This window comes from Maniola jurtina, chromosome 27, assembly GCF_905333055.1.
Source record: "Maniola jurtina chromosome 27, ilManJurt1.1, whole genome shotgun sequence".
NCBI lineage: Eukaryota > Metazoa > Arthropoda > Insecta > Lepidoptera > Nymphalidae > Maniola > Maniola jurtina.
In genome coordinates, this window is record NC_060055.1 from 4,961,260 (window position 1) to 4,979,948 (window position 18,689).

Here is an 18,689-nt window from a genome sequence, read left to right on the forward strand (position 1 = left end):
TTTATTTTATATATCAATAACCATTGAGCTTAACATTAGGTAGTTATTTCGAAATTACAGACAGACACTTCAATTTTATTTATTAGTCTAGATATCGCTGACTATAAAATATAATGAGTGTTCATTCATAAATCATACCTACCTAGGTACCGCAGTGTTAATTTAAAATTCTTCCAAATATATAGACCCAGTAATTCCATAACCCAGTAGTAAACGTCTTAGTTTAAAAAAAATAATTTTTAAAATCTAAGAAAAGTTAGATAATCCTTTGTAAGAACCTCGTTTAATAACGCAGCGCCATCTAGTATCGAGTAGCAAAGCAAAATTATTTATAATATTATTCTATATTATGTTTCCGCCGTTCAAAATTTAATAAAAGTTAGATTATCCTTTGTAATAACCCCGTTCAACAGGCAGCGCCATCTAGTATCAGGTAGTAGAGCAAAATTATTTATAATTATATTTGTTTTCACCGTTCAAAAATAGATGCAAAATATTACAATTTTATGTGCCTAATTATCCCTTCATTATTTCAGCAAATATACAATATTTTAAGTAATTTATAAACCCATTTGTAAAAAAATTAAACCCTTTATTTTCAGATTGAAGATATTATGGAAGCTCCTACTCCACTTAATTTTGAATGGCAACACTATATCTGTCAATGTCAATTTCTATAATGAATGTCAAAAAAATTGTCGTATGGCCCATTTGTTATGATTTAAAACTCGTTTGTACAATTATCACAAAAAATTATTTTACTTCCTCAATTATTAAACCAAATTACAATGGTTATGTAAGAAGTGAGAAAAAAGCAGTGTTTCTTCCGCCATGGAGCATGTCTACGCGCTCGGCGTATCTTGCATAGAGTCCATACAGTACTGGTAATAGAAAATTATGAAATATTACAATAAAACTTAAAGTTATTCTCATCTAATTACTATACAAATCATGCCCGCGTGGAATGGTGCCAGGAATACTGGCTGCATTTCCACGCTGGACAGCCAGGCTGATCCGTTGCGCAAAAAATGAGCCAGCCCTTCTGTCACGAACGGCATTCCGAACCAGTGGTAAATTATTTGACCATTCAAAAGCACTTGTAAAAGTTTATTTGAATAAAAATCTATTCTATTCTATTCTATTGGACTTCTTGTTTTGGGCTCATCAAAATCCTAAAATGTATATATTTTTGATTTTTATTCAATTTAACTTTTACAAGTATTTTTGGATCGTCTAATGCATCTACCACTGGTTCAGAATGCTTTTCTATTCATCATAACATTATACATAACTTCTTTTATTTTCTTGAGAAAGAAAGCTTAGGAACTAGTTGCCTTAACAGCTTGGATAGTTCTAGTAAGTTTAAGTGATGTTGTGAAATGGTTATAGGAAAAAGTATACCTGGCTGAGTTTGTTGTGGGCCTCTTCGCAGACGAGGGCGCGTTGGAACCCTCATAGCCTGGTTTTAGGTTATAAATTCCACAATTGACAATCAAATTGTGTGCAATGGTAACCAATTTGAATAAATGTTTTGATTTGATTCCAGGTGTGCAGGCTGGTCCAGTTATTTCGAGTTAGTAAACCACTTTGCAAACCCACACTATGTGATGGAGATCTTGTTCCCTCTGATCTCCATAATAGACTCAGTGTTTGCCTCACAGCTGCTCCTTTGTATGGCATTTGGTGGATGGCTGAACAGTGTTATGAAATGGTGAGGCATGGTCATATCTCCTGGTACTTTTACATACTTTTTACTGTCTTAAATACATTTTTACACAAAAATAATGCCATGTGTGGACCCAGTGTAATGGGAGAGCTGTTATATATATATATATATATATTTTTTTAAATAAAGAATATTAGCCATGTTAAATGACTAATATTCCCCTTTCCTCTCCAACTAAGCGTCAGGCTTGTGCTAGGAGTAGGTACGACAATAGTGCAACGGGCGGGGTTTGAACCGTCGACCTTTCGGTTTTCAGTCCACTCCTTTACCGGTGGAGCTCTTCTTCTCTCTGGGCTGGTTTCCGCACTTAAATACCGGTGGAGCTATTGAGGCTCTAAAATGTTAAAAATATCACAATATCAAGAATAATTTCACCCACAACTTTGCTGATTTTGGTTTTTATAAATCCTGTGGAACTTTGATTTTCTGTGATGAAAAATAGCCTATCTCCATTCTCCAAGATGCAAATTGATGGCGGGAAGTGGCTGGATGAGGAAGGCTGAGGACCGGGTGTGGTGGCGCTCTTTAGGGAAGGCCTATGCCCAACAGTGGACGTCCACAGGCTGATGATGATGAAGTTCTATAGGTCTCATGTAACTCCATTTATGGGCAGTTACAAGGTGCATTGATAACAAAAGTCGTACAATCACACTAATCACACTAATATTATAAAGGCGGAAGTTTGTATGTGTGTGTGTGTGTGTGTGTGTGTGTGTGTGTGTGTGTGTGTGTGTGTGCGTGTGTATGTGCGTGCGTGCGTGCGTGCGTGCGTGTTTGTGTGTGTATGTGCGTGCGTGCGTGCGTGCGTGCGTGTTTGTGTGTGTATGTTTGTTACTCTTTCACGCAAAAACTACTGGACGGATTTGGCTGAAATTTGGAATGGAGATAGATAATATCCTGGATTAGCACATAGGCTACTTTTTATCCCGGAAAATCAAAGAGTTCCCACGGGATTTCAAAAAACCTAAATCCACGCGGGCGAAGTCGCGGGCATCGGCTAGTCAAATATAATACCTAACCTAACCTACATTTATGATTGATTAATAATTTTCAGGTGGTTATTAGAAGACCGTCCATACTGGTGGGTCCATGAGACCACATACTATGCAAACTCCCACCATCCACAACTGCAACAGACCCCACAGAGCTGCGAGACCGGTCCGGGCAGCCCCTCCGGACACAGTGTTACTGCGGCTTCCATTCTCATACTAGCTGTCATGTGGACCTCACATATTCTCAACGACAGGTAACTTCAAACCCCACAAGTATTAAAAGGGGTCAATAAACTCCTTAAGTATGAAAAGGGGTTAATAACCCCCATAAGCATGAAAGGGGTTGATTAACCCCAAAAGTATGAAAATAGGTTAATTAGCCCCATAAGTTAAAAAAGGGGTTAATAAACCCGATAAGTACGAAAAAGGGTTAATAAACCCCATATGCGGGAGTAAGGGGCCGAAAAGACCACCAAGTGCTAAAGTTCGGTAAGTGTAAATGAGAGAATTAGAAACCCTCTAAGTACAAAAAGAAGGTCAATGAGACCCATAAATATGAAAAGGGGTTCATAATACCATTAGGTAATAATAGGGGTGACCCCCTCATGTAAGAAAAGGGCTACAACAAACCCCATAATAAGTGTTAAGTCCATATTAAGAGGTTAACACTTAATTGATTGCAGGAAGTGGGATGTTCGATGGTGGAAAGCGTGCGTGTACCCGTTGTTCGGCGCGGCGCTCGGCTCGGTCATGCTCGCGCGCATGTTCGTCGCCACGCACTTCCCGCACCAGGTCCTGCTCGGCTCCTTGCTAGGTAACTCCTCATCATCAACCGATGGATGTCCACTGCTGGACATAGGTCTCTTACAGGAAGTGGGACATTCGATGGTGGAAAATTTTTTTGGAAACATCCACTTTTTTGGTGTAACATCCGTTAGGTCATTTTTCTTTGTGTCAAATCACACTAATATTATAAAGGAGAGAGTTTGTATGTGTTTGTGTTTGTGTGTGTGTGTGTGTGTGTGTGTGTGTGTGCGTGTGTGCGTGCGTACGTGCGTGCGTGCGTGCGTGCGTGCGTGCGTGCGTGCGTGCGTGCGTGCGTGCGTGCGTGTGTGTGTATGTTTGTTACTCCTTCACGCAAAAACTACTGGACGGATTGGGCTGAAATTTAGAATGGAGATAGATTATACCCTGGATTAGCACATAGGCTACTTTTTATTCCGGAAAATCAAAGAGTTCCCACGGGAATTTTAAAAACCTACATCCACGCGAACGAAGTCGCGGGGGTATCAGCTAGTATAGCCTATGGCACCCGGACCTTTACAACAAATCAATTGACACCTCATTCATCAAAATTGGCCCAGTCATTTAGGCACTACGGTGGAACACACAGAATCTGGATACAAATACATACATACATATCTAGACTGCTAAAATCATAACCCTTTCGGCTTTGCCGCAGTCGGGTAAAAATAAACGTATTTACTTTCTTTCTTTTGAATCGTAGACATTACTCAGTATACCTTATTTTTAAGGTCTATTCATGGCGCCAGCGCTATGCATCTACGTCACGGATCCGTTCATCTGGCGTTACAGCACGCACAGCACCATGCCAGTGAAGGAGGCAGTAGTGTGGCACGCGGCGTGTGCCGGCCTGGCGATGGCGATCGCTGTGCTCACCTACTGCAGTCTGAGGCTGTGCGGTATTGATCCAGACTTTACTGTGCAACTGGTAATTATAATCACACTAATAATATTATAAAGGAGAAAGTTTGTATGTGTGTGTGTGTGTGTGTGTATGTTTGTTACTCCTTCACGCAAAAACTGCTGGACAGATTGGCCTGAAATTTAGAATGGCAATAGATTATACCCTGGATTAGCATATAGGCTACTTTTTATCCCGGAAAATCAAAGAGTTCCCACGGGAATTTTAAAAAAACCTTCATCCACGCGAATGAAGTCGCGGATATCAGCTAGTATTCTACTATAGCACGCACAGTAGCATGCCAGTGAAGGAGGCAGTAGCGTGGCACGCGCTGTGCTTGGCGATGGCGATCGCTGTGCTCACCTACTACAGTCTAAGGCTGTGCGGTATTGATCCAGATTTTACTGTGCAACTGGTAACTGATATTACTATCTTTTGTTATACATATGTGTAAAAATTTATAACACCCCCGACAAGTGAAGGTTACAGTAACTAGAAAAGAGCTGATAAATTTCAAACGGCTGAACCGATTTTCTTAGGTTATAGCTAAAAACACTCTCGATCAAACCACCTTTCTAACAAAAAAAACTAAATCTAAATCGGTTCATTAGTTTAGGAGCTACGATGCCACAGACAGATACACAGATACACACGTCAAACTTATAACACCCCTTTTTTTTGGGTCGGGGGTTAAAAATTAGAAGAAAAACTGTGTTTTTACTTTTTTAATATCTTTTAAAATGAGTGAGATAATGAAGATCAAAGTGCGCTTGCGAGCTCAAAGTTATTCGAAATACTTGGGGTCTGGCCATCAATTGTAGTTATATCAAAATAATCTACAAAGAATTACAAGTAAAATTGTGTTTTTTACTTCTTTAATATCTTTGAAAATGAGTGAGACAATTGCTGTGTGCAAAATGAGAGCGTGAAAGAGTAACAAACACACACGCACGCACACGCACACACACACACAGATTACGCTACATTATACACATTTCTAATATGTAAATATTAAATAATCTTATTTTCTTTCCAGGCATACCGCTGGTGCGAGGCCCCTGACAGCATCCACGTGTCCACGACGCCGTTGTATGCGCTGGTGCAGTGCACCGCCAGCCTGCTCGGCTGGGCGCTCTGCGTCACACCCGCCGTCGCTGAGTAACTATTATTTTATCTACATTTTTAGGGTTCCGTACATCAAAAGGAAAAACGGAACCCTTACAGGATCACTTTATTGTCTGTCTTCTGTCCGTCATAGAATAGAATCATGAAATTTGGCAGGTAGGTAGGTCTTATAGCACAAGTACAGAAATAAATCTGAAAACCGCGAATTTGTGGTTACATAAAAAATTAAAATGTGTTTCAATTTTCAAAGTGTTAGCTTTTTCAAAAAAACTATTTAAAATTTAACATAATAAAACAGATATTTGACTCATTCGACGTCACACGATCGCTTCCGAGCAGCCATCTTGAATCGATTTGTATAAATACGGCTGCTTGACGGTTTTTAAGCCAGTAGACTCGCCCGTCTGCCGACGAGTGCACACGCAACGAGTTGCACCGGCGTTCGGAGCCCGTTATTCACAGTTCGGTCTTTAATCGCGCGACTTGCCTGACCGAACCACTTGCGTCCAGCAGGAGGCGTTTCGGAACCACACGATCGTGCTTCCCGGTCTGGTTTCCCGGTCTGCCACAAGCGGCAAGCCCCGGGAGCCGGGCCGGCGGGGTCGACGTGCCGACGCCTTCAGCTCGGGCCACGCCAGGCAAGACCGCTGCCGTACTTTTTCGCCGTCCCCAGCGCTCGACAGCGCTCCGCGCCCGCGACTTGCGCAGTGCGCATGCGTTCAGAAGCCGGTGGTAACGCGCGGTAAGTGCATTATGCCGCCACCGCCGCTTCCGCAGCGCCGCGCGACGCGCCCGCGCCCCATCCGCCGCAGGGTGTTTGTCCGATCGACGGACACCCTTGAGGCTATCATCGCGTCGGGCCAGGCAACTCTCGCCGCCCGCGCTGCAGCAGCCCTGCACAGCCCGGCAGTGGGCGCCGGCGAAGAATCTTTCGCCGCGAGCCCACTCGCACTATCGCCGGCTCCTTCCTCCCCGGCCTCATCGCTGCCGGCCATCGCTTGGCCGGCTAGCTCAGCCGACCCGCGCGTCGCCGATCCGCGCGCCGCCGACACGCGCGCTCCCGCGCCCCGCGCCGTGGCGCCTCGCCACGACCCGCGCGCGGCCGCGCCGCCTGTCGCCGCGCCGTCCCGCGCCGACCCGAGAGCGGCCGCGTCTCGCGCTGACGTGAGCGCCGCCCCGCGCGCCGTACCCGCGCCCGCGTCCGCGGCCACACCGACCGCCGCGCCGCGCGCATCTCTCCAACCCGCCGCGCCGGCGACTCTCTCTCCGTCGCCGCACGCGCCGCGCTTCCCGGCCCCACAGGACAACATTGCTGTGGGCCGTTTTCCCTCTCCGCCGCAAAGGAGAGGAGAGAAAACACCGGCCTTCACTCCGCCAAATATGCCGGCCCTGTCTCCGGAACCCATGGAGACCGCGCCGGCGAGTGAGCCCGGCCCCTCCTACGCAGCTGCTGCGGCCGCTGCAAAGAGGCCCAAGACGACCCCGTCGGGCACCGCTCCAGTGCGCGCTCCTGCGCCCGCGCCCGCCGCCGCCGCCTCCGTCGACCCCAGCAAGACGCCGAAGCCGAAGGCCGCCCGCTACCCTCCGCTGATCGTAGAGGTGCTGCCGGACTGGCCCACCCACTTCAGGGAGCTGAAGAAGCTCCTCGGCCACGCTCCCAACGGACGCCCATTTGGCAAGGGCGTCCGCTTCATACCCAAGTCGGACCAGGAGTTCCGCGCCATCCAGCGCTACCTTACGCAGCTGGAGAGCGCCAGCGGAATCTCCTGGTTCTGCTATTCGCTGCCGGCTGAGAGGAGCCTCAAGGTGGCGATCCGCGGCCTTCCGGCGAACACCGAGCCGGAACTCGTCGAGGCAGAGCTGCGCGAACTCGGATACGTCCCCGAGCACGTGAGGACGATCCCCGCGCGTCCAGGCAGGCCTGGATGCCTCATGTTCGCGCAGCTGCAGCGAACTCCTGACATCACACCGGGCATATACGAGGTGCATGAGCTCCTCTGTATGCCCGGCATCACCATTGAGGCCTGGCGTGGCAGAAAGGGGCCCGCCCAATGCCACAGGTGCCAGCAGTGGCGGCACAGCTCGGTGAATTGTCACCGACCCATAGTCTGCGTGGCCTGTGCGGGGAACCACGCAGCCAGGGACTGTCCGCGCCCCAAGGAGGAGCCACCGACGTGCGCCAACTGTGGCGACGCGCACACGGCGAACAACGCCAACTGCCCCGTGTTCCGCAAGGAGCTGCGGAACCGCAGGGCGGGTACCGTCGCGCGCACCGCACCGGCGCGCGCCGCCGCCGCCGCCTCAACCGAGGCCGACGCGCCCGGCTCGCTCATGGCTGCCGCCAACCAGCCACAGCAGCAACCGGGCCGCAAGCGCCGCCGCAGACGTGGCAAGCGCGCGCAGCCGCGCCAAGACACGGCGCCGGCCGCGCCACAGCCCTCTGCCAAGCGCCCGACGGCGGCCGCATCCGCGGCTCCCGCCGCGCCACAGCCTCCTACCAAGCGCCCGACGGCGGCTGCACCCGCGCCGCCCGCCGCCCAGTCCAAGCCCACCGTGGTCGCCGCTCCCGCGAGGGAGACGAAGGCGAAGCGGAAGGGCGCGCCGCGCCCGGCACCTCAGCCGGCCCCCGGCCACTTGGACTCCAGACTTACCAAAGTCATCGGCACCCTACACCAGGTTCTGTTGGCAATCCAGGAGCAGCGGGATCCAGCCCCGCTGATCCTTGCTTGCATCATGGAGCTCTGCAGCTCTGAGTGAGCTCCGTGTAGCATTCTGGAATGCCGACGGGCTTTCGTCACAAAAAGCCCGTCTTTTCAAGAACCTGATGTCTCAGCGTCGAGTGGACATCGGCCTGATCAACGAGACTCACCTCAGACCAGTAGACCGGTTGAACTTTTCGGGATACCACGTCTACCGGGAGGACCACGCCTCGCCGATCGGGACTGCTTACCGGGGATTAGCAGTTTTGGTCCGTCGGAATATCATCCACCAAGTGCTGCCAGTACCACAGCTGCAGACGACTTACGCACTGGGCGTGGAGGTCTGCATTGACCGCCAACCCACCCGTGTGTTCGCCTTCTACAAGCCGCCGACGAATCGCCTCGCAGTGACTGACGTCCACACCTTGCTGGACTCGCCACTGCCCACGATTATCGCCGGGGACTTCAACGCGAAACACACGGCGTGGAATTCCAACCACGTGTGTCCGGACGGCAGACGCCTCCTGGACGATGCAGACCGCCACGGGTACGTGGTGCTGGGGCCAGAGGTCCCTACGCACTACCCGTACGCCACAGCATATACGCCTGACGTCATCGACATAGCCGTCACCTGTGGCTTGTCCGCCACGCCGACGTTAGACGTATTGGATGACCATCTCATCTCCGACCACCAACCAGTCCTCTTGACGCTGAAGACAACGCCGATGACTTCCCTTCTCCCTCTGCCAAAGCATCGCCAGGACTGGCGAATCTTCGCCGAGCACATGGCCGAGCATTCGCCGTCCTTTAGAGTGGAGAGCCCTGCAGACGTCGACCGACTCGCCGAGGACCTCAGCGCGACTATGTCCACCGCGCTTCGAGAGTCCAGACTCGACGCTGCAGCCTTGCGAAAACCACGCCAGCTCCCATCCTACATCCAAGCGATGCTGGAGGAGAAGAGGAAACTGCGCCGGACATGGCAAAACCAGCGGTGCCCGATCATGAAGACGCGGCTCAACGCTCTGGCCGCCAAGATCTCGGAAGCGTTGCAAACTATCGCTGACGAGTCTTGGCATACGGCCATCGAGCGAGCCGGCGACGACTGGTCTGGCATCCACCGCCTTTGCCGCCGACTCTCCGGGAAACCGCCTCCGATTAGGCCCCTCTTGGCCGGTGACGGAACCCCACGTTACCGTGCCGAGGACCGCGCGGAGATCTTCGCGGACCACCTGGAGACGCAGTTCTCACCGAATCCGACCACAGATGTGCAGCACGAAGAAACCATCGAGCGACACTTGGAGGCATACTTCGAGTCGCCGATAGCGCCGACGGAAGACCCCGTCGTATTTTCCCCTGGACAAGTCCTTCGGATGATTCGACGAACTAAACTGCGCAAAGCGCCCGGCCCCGATCGAGTCACCAATGAAGCCCTGCGTCACTTACCCCCGCGAGCAATCGCGACGTTGACGCGGCTATTCAACGGGATACTCCGTACCGGGCACTTCCCATCGTCGTGGAAGCTCGGCCGAGTCATCATGATACCGAAGCAGGGGAAAAACATCATGCAGCCTGGGAGCTACCGTCCCATCACGCTGCTGTCGACGACCTCGAAAGTCTTCGAGAAGTTGCTGTTGCTGCACATCACGCCTCACATCCAGCCACGCGACGAACAGTTCGGTTTCCGTGCCGAACATTCCACCACGCTCCAAGTCTCGAGGGTACTGCACCACCTCGCTGCCGCCATGAACAAGCGAGAGCGGTGCATTGCAGTATTCCTCGACATGGAGAAGGCGTTCGATCGCGTCTGGCACACCGGGCTCATCTACAAGCTGTCCACGTCTACTACTCCTCGTCGAGTAGTCAAGACTGTGGCCACCTTTTTGCGAGACAGACGTTTTCAAGTGGCGGTTGAAGACGCCCTGTCCACGGAGCGCCCCATCCGAGCCGGTGTGCCTCAGGGAAGCTGCCTGTCGCCCGTCTGCTATGGCAGATACACGGACGACATCCCAGTGGTCGGCGACGCCATGCTGGCGTTGTACGCCGACGACGCTGCATTCATAACAAAGTCGATCAATGGACCGCACGCGGCGATCAAAATGCAGCGTGCACTGGATGCACTTCCCGCTTGGCTGAATGACTGGAGGCTGAAGGTCAACGTGGCGAAGACTCAGGCGGTATCCTTCGGGCGGACTGCCCCGCCGCCACGGGTATCGCTCTTAGGAGAGACCATCGAGTGGACGCCCTCGGCCAAATACCTGGGGGTAACCATCGATAGGGGACTCAAGATGCGATCCCACGTGAAGAACGTGGTCACGCAGACGCGCGCCGCACGGGCTCTCTTGCGCCCAGTGCTGGCGTCCCACCTGCATCTCCGTACGAGGCTGTGCGTCTACAAGACGTACGTCCGCACGCGACTCACTTACGCGGCCCCAGCTTGGTACGCGCTACTAAGCGAAACGGACCGCAAGTCGCTGCGGGCGCAGCAGTCGCTAGCGCTCCGCACCATCGCCGGAGCTCCACGCTTCGTACGGAACGCGGTCATCTCCAGGGACCTGCGCATGGAGAGCCTCGACGACCACGTCCGCCGCCTGAGCACCTCGATGTTCGCGCGCGCTGATGGAGCGCAAGCCCAGCACCTGCGGGGCATCGCGCCATACCATCGGCGTCCGCCGGACAAGTTAGGTCTGCCACGTGACCTGACCACCTGAATAGTCACCACTGCTTCCCCGCCGCTGGCTGACGGGCGCTCGCCGGAACATCGCCGGCGGGCTCGACCTCGCCGAGCCGCGGGCGTTAGCCTCAAGGACATCCCACGCCGCCGCAGTAGCCGATCGCTCGCGAACATCCGCGGGCTCGATCGCACTGCCGTGCGGCCACTACCGGACATGACAATCCGGAATTGACACCCAGACCAGTGGTCCAACCCCGTGCCCCGCCCGCAGTCGCAGGCGGCGTAGCCACCACTGAAGAGGGCCATCGCCCTGACCAGTCACCCCGGGACCCGAAAGGGTCCGCGTGGACGACCTCGAGATGATGATTTTAAGCCAGTCTCGCTCCGACTCGAGACTCAACGACTATTAAATACTTTTGTGTTTAGGTCGCCAATTTGATTGAGTGGTTGCAATAGCAATTGCGCCCCGGTCAAATTAATATTGCAGTTAGGTTATTTAAAGATTAAAACTCTTGATAAGCCTCTACGCGTTGTGGCTTATGTCCTCGCGCAAGCTTAATATGAAGGAACATTTAATAACTTATAAAAATAGTTAAATTATAACGCCCCTTTTGGTCTAAGCTTACAAAAGTAAGATAACTATGCCAAGTGGAGTATCATATGAAAGGGCTTTACGTATACATTCTAAAACAGACTTTTATGTATTTTTATGTATGATAGTTTTTGATTTATCGTGCAAAATATTAGAAAGCACTTGGCCGGTTTTTTTTTTTTTTTTATTATTTATTTATCTTTATCTTTCGTTGTTGTAGCGCATGGGGTATGTTCGCGGATTGACACATGTGCAGACTAATCAGGCCTGTCTTAGATACAGTTTTAGGATTAGATAAAGATTACTAACATTCAAATTCAAATTCAAATTCAAAATGTTTTTATTCAATTAGACTTTTACAAGTTCTTTCGAATCGTCAAAAGCATCTACCACTGGTTCGGAATGCCCCTCCCACCGAGAAGAACCAGCAAGAAACTCGGCGGTTGCTCTTTTCAAAGATTTGATATACAATATTATGCCATGTATAAAAGCAATTGAAGTCCTGCGCATTGCTGGAGCGAATCGAAGTTCAAATCCACGCTTTTTTATCATTTACATAATCTTCGATAGTATAATATGCTTTTCTCAAGAGCATATTTTTAATAGATTTTTTGAACCTGTGTAAAGGCAAGTCCAAAATTGACTGAGGAATTTTGTTATAGAAGATTATACCCATTCCCACAAATGACTTTTGGACCTTCCTGAGACGGAGTGTAGGAGTCGCAAGCCTGTTACGGTGTCTAGTCAGCCTGTTGTGTAGATCGCCAACCTTCTTGTAACTAAGAATATTTTGTCTTACAAAAATTATGTTGTTGTAAATATATTGAGAGGCTACGGTAAGGATACCTATTTCCTTAAATTTTTCTCGAAGTGAATCGCGTGGTTTTAAGTTATAAATTGCGCGTATTGCCCTTTTTTGTAATACAAAAATTCTCCCAATATCTGCCGCTCTACCCCATATTAAGATTCCATAAGACATAATACTATGAAAATAAGCAAAATATACTATCTTTGCGGTCTCCACGTCAGTTAATTGTCGAATCTTTCTAACCGCGTAAGCAGCAGAGCTTAGTTTGCCAGCAAGAGTTGATATATGGGTGCCCCATTGCAGCTTCGCATCTAAGGTTATCCCCAAAAATGTAGTAGTCTCTTCTATTTTCAAAATATCATTATTTATCATTAAATTAATGTTACTTGTGTTCTTGGTATTGGGCAGTGCGAATTCAATACACTTAGTTTTTTTTGCATTTAAAAGTAGATTATTTACAGTAAACCAGTGAGTTACCTGAGATATGGCACCATTTATATCGTCAAAATTGTCCTTATTTCTATCGACTTTAAAAATCAAAGACGTATCGTCAGCAAATAGTACGATATCGCAAATATTTTGGACTACATATGGTAAATCGTTTATGTATACTAAGAACATGAAAGGACCTAGAATAGAGCCTTGAGGAACACCCATTAGTGAGGCTGATCCGGATGACTTCACATCATTCACACATACTGTTTGAATACGATCACTAAGATAGGACGCAATGAGACCAAGCGCAGTGTCTTTGATTCCATAGTGGCTCAATTTAACTAAAAGAGTCTCGTGCTCAACGCAATCAAATGCCTTGGATAAATCACAGAAAATACCAATGGCATTCTGTGACCCCTCCCACGCATTGAATATATGCTTTAACAGCATTGCGGCCGCGTCTGTTGTTGATCGACCTTTAGTGAAGCCATACTGTTCAGAATGGAGTAGCTTATTTAAATTGAAATGCTGAAGCAGTTGGTTGAGCATGATTTTCTCAAATATCTTGCTCAGTGTTGGCAAAATTGAAATTGGCCTGTAATTGTTTGGATCACTTTTGCTACCCGATTTAAAAAGAGGTATCAATTTACTACATTTCATGAGATCTGGAAAAGCGCCTGTATCCACAGACTCATTAAAAATTAAGGCTAGATATGGCGCAATAATATCAATAATATTGTTAATTATTTTTACTGATATTCCCCACAGATCTCCGGTTTTTTTGCTTTGTAAAGATTTGAACACTTTAACAATGTCATATGGAGTAACGTATTCAAACCTAAACAACACACCGCATTCAGTGACATTGGCCCTGAGAAGATCATAGGCTTCTGTTGGTGAAGAGCTTAGGGAACTAGTAGTGATGACTGGAATGTTCTGGAAAAAATTCTCAAATGTATTTGCAATTTCAATATTGGAGTCAATAATACGGTTATTAATTTTTAGCTCCAATTTATTGTTATGCACTTTTTGTTTCCCAGTTTCATCCGTGATGATATCCCAAGCTGCTTTAATTTTATTATCAGAATTAATAATTTTTTGCTTTATGCAGAGTGACTTTGCTTGTATGCAAACCTTTTTGAATAATTTTGAATAATTTTTTACATATTCAACAAATGTGGGAGTGTAGTTATATTGTTTTTCTGCATACAAGTCGAACAACTTATTTCTACTTTTATAGATGCCAACAGTAGCCCAGTCACTAAATTTAAGATTTTTAAACAGTTTTTTTTCTACAATTTTAAAGGTAGAATTAAATTGAGAGTTTATGAGATCAAAAAAAGCATTATAGTGTTCATCCGGACCACCCTGAGTAAAGTCAAGTTTAGGTAAAGCAGTTAAAACCTTTAGTTTGAACTGCTTTACCTTTTTAGTGGTTACTGGCCTATACTTTATTAACTTTGTTATGTCTTGATTATCACTGGGAACAGATATCATTTGTCCACAGTGATCGGATCTTAGATTCGTCATGATCGATTTTGCGACAATCTTACAGTCACAGAAAATGTTATCTATACAAGTGGCTGAATTTGCAGTTATCCGTGTTGGTTCATTGAAAATTTTCTGTAAATTAAAGCTTTTAAATAAATTGAGTAATCTGTCAGTAAAAGAAGTGTGAAGCAAAATATCAATATTGAAGTCTCCACAAACTAATATCTTTTTTGATGACCTACATATCCGCCTCAAGGCCTCTTCCATAACGTCCTCAAACAGAACAAAGTCACCTGAGGGGGGTCGGTACACGCAGACGACAATATAGCGCTCCAGCTCAACACAGGACAGCTCAATAGTGCGTTCCAATGAAAGATTAACAATGTCTTTCCGTTCTTTATAATTGATATTGTTGCGGGTTAATATTAAAGACCCTCCGCGTATAGCTTTCTTTCTAGAGAACGCACTTGACAATTGATAATGTTTTAAATTTACTATTAATTGATAACTATTGAGCCAATGCTCAGTGAGGCATAAGATGTCAATATCAAATTTTTTAATAAATAGTTCTATCTCATGTTCCTTGCCAGATAAGCCCTGAATATTTTGGTGTACAAGATTGATTTTACATAGCTTATCTGTTGTCGCACTACTTAGTTTAAAATCTTATTACTGTTTACAGTAGTGTCCATGCAACTATTTGTATCCAAACTATTATAATAGTTTGTATCCAACGTAAAAAAACTGGAATTAGTAGTATTACTAATTAGGTCTATATTATTAGTACAACATGTACCGTTTTCAAAAGAACTCAAGCTAAAAATAGCTGTGTCTTGTATATTACAAGCTACCAAGGTAGCTATTTGTTTCTTATAACTAAGGGGCAAGTACATTGTATCCTTTGTCAGTGAAAATTTTTTTATAAAATTATTCGTGTCTATTATGTGAATATAATCCCTATGGCCAAAACTTAAATTATTAATAAGCATGTTGAGTTTATAGACATACCTATTTTGTGCTGGGGTTAAAGTGCAAGAGTAAGGAAAAGTGCACAATATGAATTTACAACCCGTATTTTCTTGTAGGTCCAATAGGTATGCAAAACTTCTTAAAATTTGTTTTTTTGTTATTTGCATGCTGTCACCTATCAACAAGACAACTGTACTATATTTATCTAAACAGCAGCCTTTTAAATTTTCAATTATATATTCATATGGTGCCCCTGGGTTACATATGTTGATCACTGTTTGATGTAATTTATTACTTATTAAATGACCAAAGTCTTTTCCCAATCCATCTGAAACAACAAATGTTTTCCGCTGAGGGCAATGTAACGAGGAACCATTGTTTTCACAGCCTTTTTGTTGTCCTATACACTGACTGTCCACTGGCATTTCGTCCGGAACCTTATTTGAGCACTCACATCTATTAATCAGAGAGTCAAGACGATCTATATTATAATTACTTAAGGCTAACAGCTCATCAGCGGCCAGTATATGCTCACCGACCTGTTTCTGTGACAGCTCGTACTGGGAAGTAACTGTTTTCAAGGAGTTTTCCAGTTTTAGAATCTCCTCATTAAGACTCCGAACGTCAGTTTCATATTGAACTCTCATCTCTTGCAGTGAGGAACAATATGTATTGAGCTTATTTAATAAATCTGAACGTTCTTTCCTAAGCCTAATGTTTTTATTACATAATTTCTGAAATTTTATTAATTTTTTCGTTTTTTTAATTAATTTACCAATTTTAATGTATTTTTTAATTTTTTTGTGACTATTTAAATGGATAGTTTCTGAATGTGGCTTATTATTAGCAGCACAAGGGCTGTCACAGGTCAGGTCAATTGTCAACACTGGTGCTGTTGAGGATGAAGCAAGCAGCTCATCATACAAGTTATTTGTTTTTTGTGTTTCATAACTTGCTATTTGTGACTGAAGGTCACAAATTAACTGTTGAGATTGGCTTAATTCATCCTCTAACATAGATATCTTTCCCAGAGCCTCTTCATAAGTTTGTATGCACTGATTGAACGACCCTACTGCCAACTGAAGTTGGTCGCGCTCCTCTGATAACAAAGTATGAGCGTTGTGCAGGTTTGCAAGTTCAGACTTTAACTGTGAGTTCCTAGCAATAATGATTCTCATCTCAGCTTCACTTTCATCTTGTTCCTTCAGTAATTGGGTATTTAATTGTTTAAGTGATTTTATTTCGTGTAAAGCATTTTTCAGTTTCTGTTGTTCTTCAAGAGCGGCAGCTTTTCTGGTGAACATAGGAGCCATCTTGTACTATATACCTGAAACACACCAATAGATATATGTAAGTGAAGGAAATGGAAAGTGTTAGGAGTCTAGCAGAGAGAGGATGAGAGACAGCGAGATAACAAAAGTGAGATAAGTTAATAGACTAGGAAGAAAAGTTAAAATTAGTTTCCTGGTATGTTGACTAGGTTTATTACCTATATCATAAAATAAACTAAACAAGTAATAAGTAGGTACTTGATGCAAACACAAATAAAGAGGCCATAGGAAAATTTAGTCAGACTTACACTATGCCTAATAACTATTTATACCTAACTCAGGTGGACTATGTCGTACTGTAATCATTATGTGTACAGTGGAATGTTAGTTTTGTCTGAGGCAGTAGGTACAGACTGTACAGATCATTCTTCAACTTCACTTCCACTGTAAGTCAAGCAAAGCGAGAACAAGTTTTGCCTAAGTGTGTGGAGGGACGTGTCTCGAGATTCTCGAGTATGTACGAATACCTATCGTGTAGGGAGTGTTGGATTACTGAATAAGTTGTATAAAATAATAACAGATACTCCCCCGGTAAAAGTCCGTTATAGGTTAGTTTAGTTCCATTAGTTTTAAGGTGTGTGTGTTACTAACAAAATATGATCTTTGGTCGAAATAATAGATTAAAAAAGTTATGAATAAAATATGGTATTAAATTAAAATCTTAGAAAAGCGTGAAGTTCACTCTGTCACCCAATATATATTCAGGAAAGGGATATCTACCGAAAACACGGTTATTGATCTTCTAATAAAATCGTGAGAAGAATAGACTGGGGCCAGTAATGCATAGGAGTATATTTGGATCTGGCCAAGGCATTTGATACTGTCTGTATCCCCATACTGTTAGATAAATTGGATAGAATCAGCGTTAGAGGTACTCCGTTGCGTTTATTGGAAAGTTACTATACATACAGAATACAACAGGCTAAAATTGGTGATGCCCGAACTAATGAAGCATCTGTTACGTATGGCGTACCGCAGGGTAGCGTTCTGGAATCGACCCTGTTCTTAATATTATATAAACGATCTTTCTCTCATAGATCGAAAGAAATGCAATATCTATTCATATGTAGACGATACTTTCTTAATTTTTCATGGTGACACGTGAAAAAAGGAAGGGGAAAAATAAAAAATATGTACTTCCATTTTATTCTAATAATTTTTCTTTTTTTCAGGTACCGTCATTACACAAAAAACCGATCGCTACTAGTATCGATATTCGCGACCGGAATATCGATATATTTACTGAAACGTCTAGACGCGAACATCACTAGCACTAGTGGTGTGAGTTTCTACGCACTGCAGTTTATATTGAACGTTATTAAACCAGCTTTGTTGCTTAGGGTTGTACCTACTTTGGCCATGTGGCCGTATTGTAGCGGAAAGAAACAAAAAAATCTATAAAAAATCGGTTTTATAGTGCAAAAAAGCAAACACTTCAATAATTATAACATTACATTACTAACACTTTGATAAGTCGCATCGGCAAAATGGGTTTGCGCAGAAAAGCGTCGACTAAAACCGAATGTACACCAATGAAATATAGACCTTATTGCTTGACGTTAAGATTTTAAACGCAAGAGCAAAAGAGACTCATGCTATCTCACTCATAATTCGCGCGAAACATGCAACTACCAATATAGATATTTCACAAAATACTTGATGTAAATGTCATCAGTAGCTTATTATAATGCTTCTACAATAATTACTGACAGACAAATAAAAATAGAATAAATAATAATATGTATAAATAGAATGATACTGCTCAATGTTATCGATAAAATTGATACGTATTTTCGTCACTAAAATCGATAGCGCATAAATACTGATATTTCAGATTTCAGTCACAAAAATCGATATTTCATCGATATCATTATTATAAATTAGTCGTGTTGTAATCGATGCAAAAAAATTGGTTGTCTGTGAAGTCAGTTTACTGACGATAGTTGAACGTGACAACAAAGGCCGATTGTGCTTCTTTGTCGCTCGTTCCGCGCTCTCGCTTGCACTTCAAGCCTTACATGGAACGCCTCAGACCGAGGTAACGCCGCATGAGTCATGTTTTTTCGTGCGTGCAGCCGGCTCTATCGAATTATAAGACGTTGTCACGTCAAAAAATCATAATTAGTGGAGTAAACGAAGCATTTT

General features: G+C 45.3%; 1 protein-coding gene across 1 annotated transcript; it reads left to right on the forward strand.

The window, feature by feature from the left end:
- Positions 1–694: 694 nt before the first annotated feature.
- LOC123879063 (glucose-6-phosphatase catalytic subunit 1) lies at positions 695–18,475 on the forward strand. The gene is made up of 7 exons (XM_045926568.1): positions 695–884; positions 1,547–1,711; positions 2,781–2,972; positions 3,402–3,532; positions 4,254–4,450; positions 5,460–5,581; positions 17,717–18,475. The coding sequence occupies exons 1-7, from the start codon at positions 832–834 to the stop codon at positions 17,943–17,945; spliced, it is 1,089 nt and encodes a 362-aa protein (XP_045782524.1). The 5' UTR covers positions 695–831; the 3' UTR covers positions 17,946–18,475.
- The last annotated feature ends 214 nt before the right edge of the window (positions 18,476–18,689 follow it).

What these genes read in the sequence shown, in the direction of transcription:
- LOC123879063 (XM_045926568.1), top strand. Translation starts at nt 832, where the DNA reads ATGGAGCATGTCTACGCGCTCGGCGTATCTTGCATAGAGTCCATACAG. An exon ending in CTGAACAGTGTTATGAAATG is followed by an intron (nt 1,712 to 2,780) that starts GTGAGGCATGGT and finishes AATAATTTTCAG; the next exon opens with GTGGTTATTAGAAGACCGTC. An exon ending in GTCACACCCGCCGTCGCTGA is followed by an intron (nt 5,582 to 17,716) that starts GTAACTATTATT and finishes TCTTTTTTTCAG; the next exon opens with GTACCGTCATTACACAAAAA.